This window comes from Oncorhynchus masou, unplaced genomic scaffold (genome assembly GCF_036934945.1).
Source record: "Oncorhynchus masou masou isolate Uvic2021 unplaced genomic scaffold, UVic_Omas_1.1 unplaced_scaffold_1119, whole genome shotgun sequence".
In the NCBI taxonomy this organism is placed as follows: Eukaryota; Metazoa; Chordata; class Actinopteri; order Salmoniformes; family Salmonidae; genus Oncorhynchus; species Oncorhynchus masou.
Window position 1 is genome coordinate 141,011 of NW_027000923.1, and position 17,400 is coordinate 158,410.

General features: G+C 51.2%; 1 protein-coding gene across 1 annotated transcript in view; it reads right to left on the bottom strand.

Annotated features, from left to right (window-relative positions):
• Window positions 1-1,082: 1,082 nt before the first annotated feature.
• The window catches only part of aspscr1 (ASPSCR1 tether for SLC2A4, UBX domain containing), a 41,197-nt gene continuing 24,879 nt past the window's right edge, over window positions 1,083-17,400 (bottom strand). Inside the window, exons 14-18 of the mRNA XM_064958063.1 lie at window positions 15,446-15,498; window positions 11,944-11,995; window positions 11,793-11,862; window positions 9,461-9,645; window positions 1,083-1,322 (exon numbers count right to left, since the gene is read on the bottom strand). Coding sequence (XP_064814135.1) covers window positions 1,312-1,322; window positions 9,461-9,645; window positions 11,793-11,862; window positions 11,944-11,995; window positions 15,446-15,498 — 371 coding nt within the window. The 3' untranslated portion in view covers window positions 1,083-1,311. The remainder of the gene's footprint in view (window positions 1,323-9,460; window positions 9,646-11,792; window positions 11,863-11,943; window positions 11,996-15,445; window positions 15,499-17,400) is intronic.

Consider the following 17,400-nt stretch of genomic DNA (forward strand, 5'->3'; position numbering starts at 1 on the left):
GGTGTCAGTGGGTGTCTGCGGGACAGGTGTCAGTGGGTGTCTGCGGGACAGGTGGGTTTGGGTGTCTTTGGGACAGGTGGGTTTGGGTGTCTGCGGGACAGGTGGGTTTGAGTGTCTGCGGGACATGTGTCAGTGGGTGTCTGCAGGACATGTGTGTGTGTTGGTCTGCAGGACGGGTGTGTGTGGGTGTCTGCGGGACAGGTGTCAGTGGGTGTCTGCGGGACAGGTGTCAGTGGGTGTCTGCGGGACAGGTGGGTTTGGGTGTCTGCGGGACAGGTGGGTTTGGGTGTCTGCGGGACAGGCACGTGTGGGTGTCTGCGGGACAGGTGTCAGTGGGTGTCTGCGGGACAGGTGGGTTTGGGTGTCTTTGGGACAGGTGGGTTTGGGTGTCTGCGGGACAGGTGGGTTTGAGTGTCTGCGGGACAGGTGTCAGTGGGTGTCTGCGGGACAGGTGTCAGTGGGTGTCTGCAGGACAGGTGGTGGGTTTGGTGTCTTTGGGACAGGTGGGTTTGGGTGTCTGCGGGACAGGTGTCAGTGGGTGTCTGCGGGACAGGTGGGTTTGGGTGTCTTTGGGACAGGTGGGTTTGGGTGTCTGCGGGACAGGTGTCGGTGGGTGTCTGCGGGACAGGCACGTGTGGGTGTCTGCGGGACAGGTGTCAGTGGGTGTCTGCGGGACAGGTGGGTTTGGGTGTCTGCGGGACATGTGTGTGTGTTGGTCTGCAGGACGGGTGTGTGTGGGTGTCTGCAGGACAGGTGTATGTGTTGGTCTGCGGGACTTCAAAAGAACCGAACAGGGGCTAATGTATAAAAAAACAACTACACAATATCTGAATGACAGACTGGGCACTGCCCCCCTCCCTCTCTATTCTCTGGAATACAAGAACGCAGTCTGAATCCAGGTAGCTAACACATGGAGCACGAACAGCAGAGTCTCTGGCACGACTTCCAACGACTGTGTGGAGAGAGAAACCAACAGAACAATACATAGCCTGTTACAAAAGAACAGAAGCAATGAAATAGAGCTCATTCAGTTCTGAGCACTGTTCTGATATCAACTCAGAGAGAAAACACACAACCACATATTGGCAATGGAGATATTGTAGATTCCTTTAATTCATTTGTTTCATGTTTTGGAACTCTTGTAAAACTATTTGAAGTGCACACTGGATTCACAATGGGTTTGAATACATCACAATCCACTTTGAGCCTGGAATTTCATGTTAATAAAAAGGTAGGGGGAACAGTGTGTTGGGGCGTCCGCTCTGTTCTGTATGTCCCTCTATGGTAGCCGTAGTCATCTGATCACTATCCTCATTTCTTACCTGGAGACAATAAAAACATAATATCAGAGGAAATAACAGTTGGATCTTATAAAACTTTATTGAGACACACAAGTCTTAACAACCATGAAAAATGTCCAAAGAAATGTGTTTTCCTTGATCAGCACTGTAACATGTTGACTTTCAGTCAGAAAAACTACTAGGCATATAACCTGTTATAAACTGTTAAGAAGCTTGCTAGGCCTATTATAACCGGTTAAACTGTTAAGAAGGAAGCTTGCTAGGCCTATTATAACCCTTTATACACTGTTAAGAAGGAAGCTTGCTAGGCCTATTATAACCGGTTAAACTGTTAAGAAGGAAGCTTGCTAGGCCTATTATAACCGGTTAAACTGTTAAGGAAGCAAGCTTGCTAGGCCTATTATAACCCTTTATACACTGTTAAGAAGGAAGCTTGCTAGGCCTATCGTAACCCATTATACACTGTTAAGAAGGAAGCTTGCTTGAATAAGAAGGAAGCTTGCTAGGCCTATTGTAACCCATTGCCATCACTGTTAATAATAACAGACTCTTCCAGACATGGAATTCTGTTTAACTATTCAGACTCATCACCATCTTGAGACAAACCAGAATTGGAATTATATTGGCACAAACACACATTAGTCTCTTCTCAAACACACACACACACACACACACACACACACACACACACATTACACACTGTTAACACACACACACACACACACACACACACACACACCCCACCACTCCTATGATGGAGAGGGATAGACTGGGAGTGTGTGTGTCCTGGTTTGGCTCAAGACGCCGATGAATCTGAAGAATAGACATACAGACAATTCCTGGTCTGGAAGCATCTGGAAGAGTTCTGGACTGAAGTGGGAATCTGGTGTTGAATAAAGAACACATCAGAGTAACTGATATAATGGCCTACAGACAACCCGTTAGTCAGAGAGGAAGACAATCAGACAGTCAGAGAAGAAGACAGGCAGACAACAAGTTAGACAGTCAGAGAGGAAGACAGGCAGACAATCAGTTAGACAGTCAGAGAGGAAGACAGGCAGACAATCAGTTAGACAGTCAGAGAGGGAGACAGGCAGACAATCAGTTAGACAGTCAGACAACCAGTTAGACAGTCAGAGAGGGAGAAAGGCAGACACCCAGTTAGACAGTCAGAGAGGGATACAGGCAGACAATCAGTTAGACAGTCAGAGAGGGATACAGGCAGACAACCAGTTAGACAGTCAGAGAGAATGACAGGCAGACAACCAGTTAGACAGTCAGAGAGAATGACAGGCAGACAACCAGTTAGACAGTCACATAGACAAGCACAAATAAAGAGAAACAGAGACAGACAGGCCACGTCTCACTGAAAGCTAAACAGTGTCTCCCTTCCCCCAGTCCCATCCACCCTTCATCCCTTCCCCCAGACCCATCCACCCTTCATCCCTTCCCCCAGACCCATCCACCCTTCATCCCTTCCCCCAGACCCATCCACCCTTCATCCCTTCCCCCAGACCCATCCACCCTTCATCCCTTCCCCAGACCCATCCACCCTTCATCCCTTCCCCCAGACCCATCCACCCTTCATCCCTTCCCCCAGACCCATCCACCCTTCATCCCTTCCCCATCCACCCTTCATCCCTTCCCCCAGACCCATCCACCCTTCATCCCTTCCCCCAAACCCATCCACCCATCATCCCTTCCCCCAGACCCATCCACCCTTCATCCCTTCCCCCAGACCCATCCACCCTTCATCCCTTCCCCCAGACCCATCCACCCTTCATCCCTTCCCCCAGACCCATCCACCCTTCATCCCTTCCCCCAGACCCATCTACCCTTCATCCCTTCCCCCAGACCCATCCACCCTTCATCCCTTCCCCCAGACCCATCCACCCTTCATCCCTTCCCCCAGACCCATCCACCCTTCATCCCTTCCCCATCCACCCTTCATCCCTTCCCCCAGACCCATCCACCCTTCATCCCTTCCCCCAAACCCATCCACCCTTCATCCCTTCCCCCAGACCCATCCACCCTTCATCCCTTCCCCCAGACCCATCCACCCTTCATCCCTTCCCCCAGACCCATCCACCCTTCATCCCTTCCCCCAGACCCATCCACCCTTCATCCCTTCCCCCAGACCATCCACCCTTCATCCCTTCCCCCAGACCCATCCACCCTTCATCCCTTCCCCCAGACCCATCCACCCTTCATCCCTTCCCCCAGACCCATCCTCCCTTCATCCCTGCCCCCAGACCCATCCACCCTTCCCCCAGACCATCCACCCTTCATCCCTTCCCCCAGGCCCATCCTCCCTTCATCCCTTTCCCCAAACCATCCACATGTAGTCCACAATGCCATCCTGTCTCCTCCCCTCCTCTCTCTTTCTTTTTAATTAGACTTTCTTATTTGATAAAGAGGAGCACGATGCCAGCCACAGCTCCCACGCCAGCAGAAAACACTACAACTAGCCACAGCTCCCACGCCAGCAGAAAACAATACAACAACTAGCCACAGCTCCCACGTCACCGGAAAACACTACAACAACTAGCCACAGCTCCCACGCCACCAGAAAACACTACAACAACTAGCCACAGCTCCCACGTCACCAGAAAACACTACAACAACTAGCCACAGCTCCCACGCCAGCAGAAAACACTACAACAACTAGCCACAGCTCCCACGCCAGCAGAAAACACTACAACAACTAGCCACAGCTCCCACATCACCAGAAAACACTACAACAACTAGCCACAGCTCCCACACCAGCAGAAAACACTACAACAACTAGCCACAGCTCCCACGTCACCAGAAAACACTACAACAACTAGCCACAGCTCCCACGTCACCAGAAAACACTACAACAACTAGCCACAGCTCCCACATCACCAGAAAACACTACATCAACTAGCCACAGCTCCCACGCCACCAGAAAACACTACAACAACTAGCCACAGCTCCCACGTCACCAGAAAACACTACAACAACTAGCCACAGCTCCCACGCCAGCAGAAAACACTACAACAACTAGCCACAGCTCCCACGCCAGCAGAAAACACTACAACAACTAGCCACAGCTCCCACACCAGCAGAAAACACTACAACAACTAGCCACAGCTCCCACACCAGCAGAAAACACTACAACAACTAGCCACAGCTCCCACGTCACCAGAAAACACTACAACAACTAGCCACAGCTCCCACGCCAGCAGAAAACACTACAACAACTAGCCACAGCTCCCACGTCACCAGAAAACACTACAACAACTAGCCACAGCTCCCACGCCAGCAGAAAACACTACAACAACTAGCCACAGCTCCCACACCAGCAGAAAACACTACAACAACTAGCCACAGCTCCCACGTCACCAGAAAACACTACAACAACTAGCCACAGCTCCCACATCACCAGAAAACAATACAACAACTAGTGAGACCATCCTTCCCACAAACAAAACAGAAAAACAACCAAAACAGCTGGAGCACCGCAACAACCAGCTCCACCACAACACAGCAACCCCAGTCTCCGGAGCGCCAGACAACAGGGGCCCGCAGTGTTTCATGTGGCCCAGAACGGAGAACTCTGACTGGGGCTGCGTGTCAGCAGAGGTCCCCTGGGGGTGGAGGCGAAACCATCCTGAACTAATAAATGTGTGTGTAAAGGGGCGTGTACCGTCCCCAGAACAGCATCCTTTTGACTCATCTGGCGATTCTTTTCCAACACTTCCTGTTGACTGTGGTTTTAAAGAGGGCCCTTCGGAGTGTCGTTAGTGTGTGTGTGTGTAGTTAGTGTGTGTGTGTGTGTGTAGTTAGTGTGTGTGTGTGTGTGTGTGTGTGTGTGTGTGTTAGTTAGTGTGTGTGTGTGTGTGTGTGTGTGTGTGTGTGTGTAGTTAGTGTGTGTGTGTGTAGTTAGTGTGTGTGTGTGTGTAGGAATGTGTTAAAATCTGCAATGGATTCATGTTTGAAAACAGGGTGGGTGACTTTTAGGGCTGCATGATTTGGACCAACATGTTGAATTGTGATTTTTGATTTGTGACAGATATTGCAATTGTGAATTGAGATTTTGACTTGGTAATTCCACCAGACATGGTTAAAACAAGGTTCAGGGTAGAGAACTAAACTGAGATGCTATGAATTCATACATAGTGAGCTAACTAAATACGCAACCAGTTAATAGAATTTGAATTATAGGTCAAAGTGCCTTAAAAACCTGTAGCACGTAGCCTAGCGACTGCCATCCCCCTGAAGACATGCTGAAATACTGCCACCCTGTTGAAGACATGCTGAAATACTGCCACCCCACTGAAGACATGCTGAAATACTGCCACCCCACTGAAGACATGCTGAAATACTGCCACCCCACTGAAGACATGCTGAAATACTGCCACCCCACTGAAGACATGCTGAAATACTGCCACCCTGTTGAAGACATGCTGAAATACTGCCACCCTGTTGAAGACATGCTGAAATACTGCCACCCTGTTGAAGACATGCTGAAATACTGCCACCCCACTGAAGACATGCTGAAATACTGCCACCCTGTTGAAGACATGCTGAAATACTGCCACCCTGTTGAAGACATGCTGAAATACTGCCACCCTGTTGAAGACATGCTGAAATACTGCCACCCCACTGAAGACATGCTGAAATACTGCCACCCTGTTGAAGACATGCTGAAATACTGCCACCCTGTTGAAGACATGCTGAAATACTGCCACCCTGTTGAAGACATGCTGAAATACTGCCACCCCACTGAAGACATGCTGAAATACTGCCACCCCACTGAAGACATGCTGAAATACTGCCACCCTGTTGAAGACATGCTGAAATACTGCCACCCCACTGAAGACATGCTGAAATACTGCCACCCTGTTGAAGACATGCTGAAATACTGCCACCCTGTTGAAGACATGCTGAAATACTGCCACCCTGTTGAAGACATGCTGAAATACTGCCACCCCCCTGAAGACATGCTGAAATACTGCCACCCCACTGAAGACATGCTGAAATACTGCCACCCCCCTGAAGACATGCTGAAATACTGCCACCCTGTTGAAGACATGCTGAAATACTGCCACCCCGCTGAAGACATGCTGAAATACTGCCACCCTGTTGAAGACATGCTGAAATACTGCCACCCCACTGAAGACATGCTGCCATGCTGAAATACTGCCACCCTGTTGAAATGCTGAAATACTGCCACCCTGTTGAAGACATGCTGAAATACTGCCACCCTGTTGAAGACATGCTGAAATACTGCCACCCTGTTGAAGACATGCTGAAATACTGCCACCCTGTTGAAGACATGCTGAAATACTGCCACCCTGTTGAAGACATGCTGAAATACTGCCACCCCACTGAAGACATGCTGAAATACTGCCACCCTGTTGAAGACATGCTGAAATACTGCCACCCTGTTGAAGACATGCTGAAATACTGCCACCCCGCTGAAGACATGCTGAAATACTGCCACCCCCCTGAAGACATGCTGAAATACTGCCACCCCACTGAAGACATGCTGAAATACTGCCACCCTGTTGAAGACATGCTGAAATACTGCCACCCTGCTGAAGACATGCTGAAATACTGCCACCCTGTTGAAGACATGCTGAAATACTGCCACCCTGTTGAAGACATGCTGAAATACTGCCACCCTGTTGAAGACATGCTGAAATACTGCCACCCCCCTGAAGACATGCTGAAATACTGCCACCCTGTTGAAGACATGCTGAAATACTGCCACCCCACTGAAGACATGCTGAAATACTGCCACCCTGTTGAAGACATGCTGAAATACTGCCACCCCCCTGAAGACATGCTGAAATACTGCCACCCTGTTGAAGACATGCTGAAATACTGCCACCCTGCTGAAGACATGCTGAAATACTGCCACCCTGTTGAAGACATGCTGAAATACTGCCACCCTGTTGAAGACATGCTGAAATACTGCCACCCTGCTGAAGACATGCTGAAATACTGCCACCCTGTTGAAGACATGCTGAAATACTGCCACCCTGCTGAAGACATGCTGAAATACTGCCACCCCACTGAAGACATGCTGAAATACTGCCACCCTGTTGAAGACATGCTGAAATACTGCCACCCTGTTGAAGACATGCCCAAGAGTTTCTCCTACTGTACTGTCTTTGGTAAAGCCCCAGAGTTTCTCCTACTGTACTGTCTTTGGTAAAGCCCCAGAGTTTCTCCTACTGTACTGTCTTTGGTAAAGCCCCAGAGTTTCTCCTACTGTACTGTCTTTGGTAAAGCCCCAGAGTTTCTCCTACTGTACTGTCTTTGGTAAAGCCCCAGAGTTTCTCCTACTGTACTGTCTTTGGTAAAGCCCTCCCTCTCCTCACCAACATCTAACTGGGCACTTTAAGCAGGGGACCCTTGTGATTGGCCAGCATGTGTATGCCATGCAGAGAGTGAGAGAGCCCGCTTGTGATTGGTCAGCATCCTCTGTGCAGAGTGAATGAACGGAGTCCAGCGCATCTCATTAGAGGAGGTAGTGTGGTCTCGTTGTTGTATCAATGAAGGGTCAAATAAAGGGGAACATCGCAGCCTCTTGCGACGTTATACATCACGTCCATATGGCAGGTTGGATGTGAATAATCACGTGGCCCACCAGCGTGACCTCTCTATGTCAGTGTGAACAGGGTCAGCATGCTGAAGAGGGAAACTACAGTCTCATCACATAGGAGACTGAACAGATGAACGAGGAATTGACAATCCATTCATTTTAGGATGAACTCTCCCTTTAAAACAATTATAATAATTTGGTAGGTGCTTATAATTGTCCTATTTCACACTTGTAGTGTGTAGCAGTGTGTAATTGGTTAATGTGTGTGTAGCAGTGTGTAATTGGTTAATGTGTGTGTAGCAGTGTGTAAGTGGTTAATGTGTGTGTAGCAGTGTGTAATTGGTTAACGTGTGTGTAGCAGTGTGTAATTGGTTAACGTGTGTGTAGCAGTGTGTAATTGGTTAATGAGTGTGTAGCAGTGTGTAATTGGTTAATGTGTGTGTAGCAGTGTGTAAGTGGTTAATGTGTGTGTAGCAGTGTGTAAGTGGTTAATGTGTGTGTAGCAGTGTGTAATTGGTTAATGAGTGTGTAGCAGTGTGTAATTGGTTAATGTGTGTGTAGCAGTGTGTAAGTGGTTAATGTGTGTGTAGCAGTGTGTAAGTGGTTAATGTGTGTGTAGCAGTGTGTAAGTGGTTAATGTGTGTGTAGCAGTGTGTAAGTGGTTAATGTGTGTGTAGCAGTGTGTAAGTGGTTAATGTGTGTGTAGCAGTGTGTAAGTGGTTAATGTGTGTGTAGCAGTGTGTAATTGGTTAATGTGTGTGTAGCAGATCCTAACTGTCTTTGGAGACATCCACAGAGTGAGCCCTCCCTCTCCTCACCAACATCGGAGGGTTAAGTGCCTTGCTCAGGGGCACAACGGCAGATTGTTCACCGTGTCGGCTCCAGCATTATGAACCAGCGACCTTTTGGCTACTGGCCCAACGCTCTGACCTCGAGGCTTCCTGCCGTCCTGGTGGAATTAGATCTGTCACACTCTTTAACAAGGACGGAGAATTGCTGATGTTACCTTTATCCGTTAGGTAATAGGTCATTTTATAGTGACCTACCCTTTAACCCTTTATCCGTTAGGTAATAGTAGGTCATTTTAGAGAACTCTCCCCTTTAACCCTTTATCAGTTAGGTAAGAGTAGGTCATTTTAGAGTGACCTCCCCTTTAACTCTTTAACAGTTAGGTAATAGGTTATTTTAGAGTGACCTACCCCTTTAACCCTTTATCCGTTAGGTAATAGGTCATTTTAGAGTGACCTAACCCTTTATCCGTTAGGTAATAGTAGGTCATTTTAGAGTGACCTACCCCTTTAACCCTTTATCCGTTAGGTAATAGTAGGTCATTTTAGAGTGACCTACCCCTTTAACCCTTTATCCGTTAGGTAATAGTAGGTCATTTTAGAGTGACCTACCCCTTTAACCCTTTATCCGTTAGGTAATAGGTCATTTTAGAGTGACCTCCCCTTTAACCCTTTATCAGTTAGGTAATAGTAGGTCATTTTAGAGTGACCTCCCCTTTAACCCTTTATCAGTTAGGTAATAGTAGGTCATTTTAGAGTGACCTCCCCTTTAACAGGTCTGATTGGTAGTGTACCTGGCAGTTTGAGCCACTTGGGGACCTTGCCGGTGTCCGTCCTGACTGGTTTGGTGGCCTGGCTGTGTGTGTTCGGCTCCTCTTCCTCCTCCTCAATCTCCCTGGTCCCCGCGGTGGTATCTGGAAGGGGCTCCTCTGTTACCATGGAAGAGAAGGAGGAGGGGGGCGAAGACCTGGGCATACAGCTGTGAGAGGGGAGAGAGGGTGAAGAGAGAGGGGGAGAGAGAGAGAGGGTGAGGAGAGAAGGGGAGAGGGAGAGAGAGAGAGGGTGAGGAGAGAGGGTGAGGAGAGAGGGGGAGAGAGAGAGAGGGTGAGAGGAGAGAGGGGGGAGAGAGAGGGTGAGGAGAGAGAGGGGGGGAGAGAGGGTGAGAGAGAGGGTGAGGAGAGAGGGGGAGAGAGAGGGTGAGGAGAGAGGGGGAGAGAGAGAGGGTGAGGGAGAGGGGGAGAGAGAGAGGGTGAGGAGAGAGGGGGAGAGAGAGAGGGTGGGGAGAGACGGGGGGGAGAGAGAGAGGGTGAGGAGAGGGGGAGAGAGAGAGGGTGAGGAGAGAGGGGGAGAGAGAGAGGGTGAGGAGAGAGGGTGAGGAGAGAGGGGGGAGAGGGGAGAGAGGGTGAGGGGGAGAGAGGGGGGAGAGAGAGGGAGGGAGAGAGAGAGGGTGAGGAGAGAGGGAGGAGAGAGAGGGGGAGAGAGAGGGTGAGGGAGAGAGGGGGGGGAGGGGAGAGAGGGTGAGGGGAGAGGGGGAGAGAGAGAAGGTGAGGGAGAGAGAGGGCGAGGAGAGAGGGTGAGGGAGGGGGGGGTGAGAGAGAGGGTGAGGAGAGGGGGGGAGAGAGGGTGAGGAGAGAGGGGGGAGAGGAGAGAGGGTGAGGAGAGAGGGGGGGAGAGAGAGAGGGTGAGGGAGAGAGGGTGAGGAGAGAGGGGGGGAGAGAGGGTGAGGAGAGAGGGTGAGGAGAGAGGGGGGGAGAGAGAGGGTGAGGAGAGAGGGGGAGAGAGAGGGAGGGAGAGAGAGAGAGGGTGAGGAGAGAGGGGGGAGAGAGAGGGAGGGAGAGAGAGGAGAGGAGGAGAGGGAGGGAGGGGAGAGAGAGGGGGAGAGAGAGAGGGTGAGGAGAGGGGGAGGGGGAGGGGGAGAGAGGGGGAGGAATGAATGAAGGAGAGAGAAAGGGAAGGAGGAGAGGAAAGAGCATTCAGTCCACAGGATTTCATCAGATGTGTATTCTGAACACAGACACACTTCCTGTACTTTAAATTCTCAAAACCAATCTCTCTCTCGACCCCAACTCAGGGAAAGACATTTCTGGACTCTCCAGATGGGGCAGAGGACGTGTTTGGGGAGCGTGTGTGTGTGTGTGTGTGTGTGTCCCAGGGGGTTCAGGCTCTTTCATGTGGCCAAGACAAGTGACCTCAGAGGTTAGGAAAGGTCATGACACCACTATCGCATGACTTCCTGTCCAGGAGATGGAACAAACACATCCTCTCCTGACAGAACAACATTTCACCTTTGACCCGGGTGCCACATTTTCAATAACTTAAACGTCCCTCTCTCTCTTTCCCTCCACTATGTCAATATCTCTCTCTCTTACCCTCCCTCCCTCACAGAAGTAGGGGAGAGGTAGAAGGTCCCATCTCCCCCCTCCTCTCTCTCGCCCTCCCCCTCACAGAAGTAGGGGAGAGGGAGCATCTCCCACTCCTCCTCTCTCTCTCACCCTCCCTCACAGGTAGAAGGTGCCCTGGCATCCCCTTTGAAGCTAATGGTGGAATTAGGGACAGGAGGAGAGAGATGAGGAGTGGTAAAGAGAGGAGTGGATGGATGAAAGGGGGAGGTGGGTTAATGAGTGTGTGTGATGTCCTCGACTGATGGTGGAGGGGGGCAACAGGTGGGGGTCAGATTGGGGAAATGGCTCTATCTTTAGAGGAGGGGGAGGGGGAGGTGTGTCCTCGACTGATGGTGGAGGGGGCAGATTGGGGAAACAGGTGGGGGTCAGATTGGGGAAATGGCTCTATCTTTAGGGGGAGGTGGGGGAGGTGTGTCCTCGACTGATGGTGGAGGGGGACAGGTGGGGGTCAGATTGGGGAAATGGCTCTATCTTTAGAGAGGGGAGGTGGGGAGGTGGGGGTGATGTCTGCACGTTTGGCCAGAGCCCTGGCCAGAACCCTTCAAAGGGATTCCGATGATGACAGCGCTGTGACAGAAAAATAGAGCCGTCACCCGGGGAAACACAGCCGAGCCGTGTTGCCACGACGATGGGGCAGTTCCACCAACAGGATGTTCTGATCCTCTCCTCACACACACAAATAAAATGTTGTTGTTTGGTTGTTAAATGTCAATAGTAGACTGACCCAGCAATGGCCTCGTCTGCTTGTAGGGCCGAGACACTGGAATCCAGGAGATGTCTCTCTAAGTAACTCTCTGTGGAGAGAGAACACACCTTCAGAACCATCTCATCCAAGGGAACACGTTGAAATCAAACCGAGGGAAAGGGAGACGGACCTGTCTTGACGTCAGAGCCAAAGTAGACCAGGGCAGCAGGGAACAGGTCAGCCTGGAGAGAGAGAGAGACGCCCGTTTCAATCCACTTCTAACACTCAAACAGCTTCTTCACCAAACAGTGTGAAGTCGACCACTAACTGAAGGCTCATCGAGCGGCTGGGAAAACACCTTCACCGAGAGCCAAACAACAACCTGCATCACAAGCCCTGAAAGTCAAAGGTTTCCATGGTGCCGATGGCTGTAATGACTGACAGACTGGTGATTACAGGGTGGAAACAGACAGAGTTCAGTTATTATTCTGACTCTACTGTTTACCTGAGAGAGGTAGACAGACAGACCGTTAAACATATCTCTAGTGCTGTCTGCTGAGGATAGACACAGCCCCAAAACCTTCTCTCCCTGCCGTCCTTCCCACTTTGTCCTCTCTCTTACCCCCCTCTGTCCTCAGTCCTCTTCTGTCCTCTCTTTACCTCTCTCCCCCTGTCCTCTCTGTCTACCCCTCTCTCTACCCCTCTACCCTCAGTCCTCCCTCTGTCTGCTCTCTACCCCCCTCTGTCGTTTCCCCACCCCCCTCTACTCTCAGTCCTCCCTCTGTCCTCTCTCTACCCCCCGCTGTCCTCAGTCCTCCCGCTGTCCTCAGTCCTCCCGCTGTCCTCAGTCCTCCCGCTGTCCTCAGTCCTCCCTCTGTCAGTCCTCTGTCCTCAGTCCTCCCTCTGTCCTCAGTCCTCCCTCTGTCCTCAGTCCTCCCTCTGTCCTCAGTCCTCCCTCTGTCCTCAGTCCTCCCTCTGTCCTCAGTCCTCCCCTGTCCTCAGTCCTCCCTCCCCACCCCTCTACCTCCCTCCCCCCCTCTACCTACCCCTCAGTCCCCTCTCTCTACCCCCATCAGTCCTCTCTCTACCCCCTCAGTCCTCTCTCTACCCCCTCCTCACCCCTCTACCTACCCCTCTCCCCTCTACCTACCCCTCTCCCCTCAGTCCTCTCTCTACCTCTCTCCCTCCAGTCCTTCTGGTTTCTATTATGGACAGAGCTGTTAATGACTATTATTAGAGACTCTCTGAACCAGAAACAATGTGTAGCACTGGGATAACAGACATTCCACCACTCTCTCCCTGGGCACAACATGCTCCCTTAGACTCTGGCCGTCTCCGTAGGCAGGGGAGATGGAGGGGAGGGCTGCTATCAGAGGCTGCTGGGATGGGAACATTCCTTCTGTCACATCACACAAAGTCATCGAAGAATCTGTCTGTCTGTCTGTCTGCCTGTCTGTCTGCCTCTCTGCCTGTCTGTCTGCCTCTCTGCCTGTCTGTCTGCCTCTCTGCCTGTCTGTCTGCCTCTCTGCCTGTCTGTCTGCCTCTCTGCCTGTCTGTCTGCCTCTCTGCCTGTCTGTCTGTCTGTCTGCCTGCCTGCCTGTCTGTCTGTCAGATGGCTCCAGAATCTCTCTCCAGACTGGTGTGTACTTCTAAGGGTGTAATCGTGGCGATCTCTACACTCCCTGTGAATCTAATCCTTGCAACCTCACACATCAGACACCCCCCCATCTCTCCCTCCCCCTCTGTCTTCCTCCCTCCAGATCAAACAGTGGTGAAGGTCAGTAGGGCAGAAAATGGACACAGAGAGAGGAGGAGGAGGACAGGAGAGAAAAGAGCAACAGATAGAGAGAGGAAGAGGAGGACAGGAGAGAAAAGAGCAACAGAGAGAGGAGCACAGGAGAGAAAAGAGCAACAGAGAGAGGAGGAGGAGGAGCACAGGAGAGAAAAGAGCAACAGAGAGGAGGAGGAGGACAGGAGAGAAAAGAGCAACAGAAAGAGGAGGAGGATGAGCACAGGAGAGAAAAGAGCAACAGAGAGAGAGGAGGATGAGCACAGGAGAGAAAAGAGCAACAGAGAGAGAGGAGGAGGAGGACAGGAGAGAAAAGAGCAACAGAGAGAGAGGAGGAGGAGCACAGGAGAGAAAAGAGCAACAGAGAGAGAGGAGGAGGAGGAGGAGCACAGGAGAGAAAAGAGCAACAGAGAGAGAGGAGGAGGAGGACAGGAGAGAAAAGAGCAACAGAGAGAGGAGGAGGAGGAGCACAGGAGAGAAAAGAGCAACAGAGAGAGAGGAGGAGGAGGACAGGAGAGAAAAGAGCAACAGAGAGAGGAGGAGGAGGAGCACAGGAGAGAAAAGAGCAACAGAGAGAGAGGAGGAGGAGGAGGAGGACAGGAGAGAAAAGAGCAACAGAGAGTGAGGAGGAGGAGGACAGGAGAGAAAAGAGCAACAGAGAGAGAGGAGGAGGAGGACGGGAGAGAAAAGAGCAACAGATAGAGGAGGAGGAGGAGGACAGGAGAGAAAAGAGCAAAAGAGAGAGAGGAGGAGGAGCACAGGAGAGAAAAGAGCAACAGAGAGAGAGGAGGAGGAGGAGGACAGGAGAGAAAAGAGCAACAGACAGAGAGAGGAGGAGGAGGAGGACAGGAGAGAAAAGAGCAACAGAGAGAGGAGGAGGAGGAGCACAGGAGAGAAAAGAGCAACAGAGAGAGAGAGGAAGAGGAGGAGGACAGGAGAGAAAAGAGCAACAGAGAGGGGAGGAGGAGGAGGAGAGGAGAGAAAAGAGCAACAGAGAGAGGAGGAGGAGGAGCACAGGAGAGAAAAGAGCAACAGAGAGAGAGAGGAAGAGGAGGAGGACAGGAGAGAAAAGAGCAACAGAGAGGGGAGGAGGAGGAGGACAGGAGAGAAAAGAGCAACAGAGAGAGAGAGGAGGAGGAGGACAGGAGAGAAAAGAGCAACAGAGAGAGAGAGGAGGAGGAGGAGGACAGGAGAGAAAAGAGCAACAGAGAGAGAGAGGAAGAGGAGGAGGACAGGAGAGAAAAGAGCAACAGAGAGAGAGAGGAAGAGGAGGAGGACAGGAGAGAAAAGAGCAACAGAGAGAGAGAGGAAGAGGAGGAGGACAGGAGAGAAAAGAGCAACAGAGAGAGAGAGGAGGAAGAGGAGGACAGGAGAGAAAAGAGCAACAGAGAGAGAGAGGAAGAGGAGGACAGGAGAGAAAAGAGCAACAGAGAGGGGAGGAGGAGGACAGGAGAGAAAAGAGCAACAGAGAGAGCGAGGAAGAGGAGGAGGACAGGAGAGAAAAGAGCAACAGAGAGAGAGAGGAAGAGGAGGACAGGAGAGAAAAGAGCAACAGAGAGAGAGAGGAGGAGGACGGGAGAGAAAAGAGCAACAGAGAGAGAAAGGAAGAGGAGGACAGGAGAGAAAAGAGCAACAGAGAGAGAGGAGGAGGAGGAAGAGGAGGACAGGAGAGAAAAGAGCAACAGAGAGAGAGATGTATTGTTCTGAAGCACATGATAATTCCTTGTGTTGTGTTGTTATTGTGTAGGGTTCATGTGATGTCTCCATGCTGTTTCAAACACACTACAACCCTAATTAATACTTTACACTGATTGGAGCAACAATACAAAAAGTTTACCAGTCCAATTTCATTCTGTTCTTTAGAGACATGGATAGTCTTATCTGTAGGGGGGGGGGGGCTTACCTGGAAGAGGGTGGCTGTTGGGTCCTCCAGAATGGTTTTAGGAGGAGCGATGACTGGAAGGGAGGAAAGAATCATTTTATATTTAAAATGAGAGAGATGGAGACTCCTTCTCCTCTGAAGACCTCTCTGCCCCCCTCCCCTCCCCCCTGAGGACCTGAGCTCTAGGGGCCATGCCTCAGGACTCCTGGCTGTCCCTCCCCCCTGAAGACCTGAGCTCTAGGGGCCATGCCTCAGGACTCCTGTCTGTCCCTCCCCCCTGAGGACCTGAGCTCTAGGGCCATGCCTCAGGACTCCTGTCTGTCCCTCCCCCTGAAGACTTGAGCTCTAGGGGCCATGCCTCAGGACTCCTGGCTGTCCCTCCCCCCTGAAGACCTGAGCTCTAGGGGCCATGCCTCAGGACCTCCTGTCTGTCCCTCCCCCCTGAGGACCTGAGCTCTAGGGCCATGCCTCAAGAGTCCTGTCTGTCCCTCCCCCCTGAGGACCTGAGCTCTAGGGCCATGCATCAAGAGTCCTGTCTGTCCCTCCCCAGTCATGCTGCCAGTCGAGGTTCTGTAGTTCTGCCTGTGGCCATGGACCCCTGACCTGTTCACCAGACATGGTACCTTGTCTCAGACGTGCTGAGACCCTCCCCGTCTCCTCTAGTCACTGTGCTGCCTCATCTACATTGCTTGCTGATATAATAAGGGCTTTATAAATATACTGAACAAAAATATAAAACACAACATGTAAATTGTTGGTTTCATGAGCTGAAATAAAATATCCCAAAAATGTTCCATAAGCACAAGAAGCGTATTTCACTAAAACTGTTTTGCAATAATGTGTTTACATCCCTGTTAGTGAGCATTTCTCCTCTGCCAAGATAATCCATCCACCTGACAGGTGTGACATATCAAGAAGCTGATTAAACAGCATGATCATTACACGTAAAAGACCACTAAAATGTGCAGGTCTGTCACACAACACAACGCCACAGAAGTCTCAAGTCGAGGGAGTGCGCTGACTGAAATCCACAGAGATCAGGGCCTAAAATGTATTTCAATTGACTGATCTCCTTATATGAACTGTGACTCATTAGAGTCGTTTAAATTGTTGCATGTAACTTTTATATTTGTGTTCAGTATAAAGTTGATTGAGAGAGATGAGAGAGACGGAGCAAGAGAGAGAGAGAGACGGAGCGAGAGAGAGAGAGACGGAGCGAGAGAGAGAGAGACGGAGCGAGAGAGAGAGAGACGGAGAGAGAGAGAGACGGAGCGAGAGAGAGAGAGACGGAGCGAGAGAGAGAGAGACGGAGCGAGAGAGAGAGAGAGAGACGGAGCGAGAGAGAGAGAGACGGAGCGAGAGAGAGAGAGACGGAGCGAGAGAGAGAGAGACGGAGCGAGAGAGAGAGAGACGGAGCGAGAGAGAGAGAGACGGAGCGAGAGAGAGAGAGACGGAGCGAGAGAGAGAGAGACGGAGCGAGAGAGAGAGACGGAGCGAGAGAGAGAGAGACGGAGCTAGAGAGAGGAGCGGAGAGAGAGAGAGACGGAGCGAGAGAGAGAGACACGGAGCGAGAGAGAGAGAGACACGGAGCGAGAGAGAGAGAGACACGGAGCGAGAGAGAGAGAGACACGGAGCGAGAGAGAGAGAGACACGGAGCGAGAGAGAGAGAGAGAGAGAGAGAGAGAGAGAGGAGCGAGAGAGAGAAGGAGCGAGAGAGAGAGAGAGCGGAGAGAGAGAGAGAGAGAGAGAGAGAGAGACGAGAGAGAGAGAGACGGAGCGAGAGAGAGAGAGACACGGAGCGAGAGAGAGAGAGAGAGAAGGAGAGAGAGAGAGAGAGAGAGGAGCGAGAGAGAGAGAGAGAGAGAGAAGGAGCGAGAGAGAGAGAGAAGGAGCGAGAGAGAGAGAGACGGAGCGAGAGAGAGAGAGACGGAGAGAGAGAGAGAGACGGAGCGAGAGAGAGAGACGGAGCGAGAGAG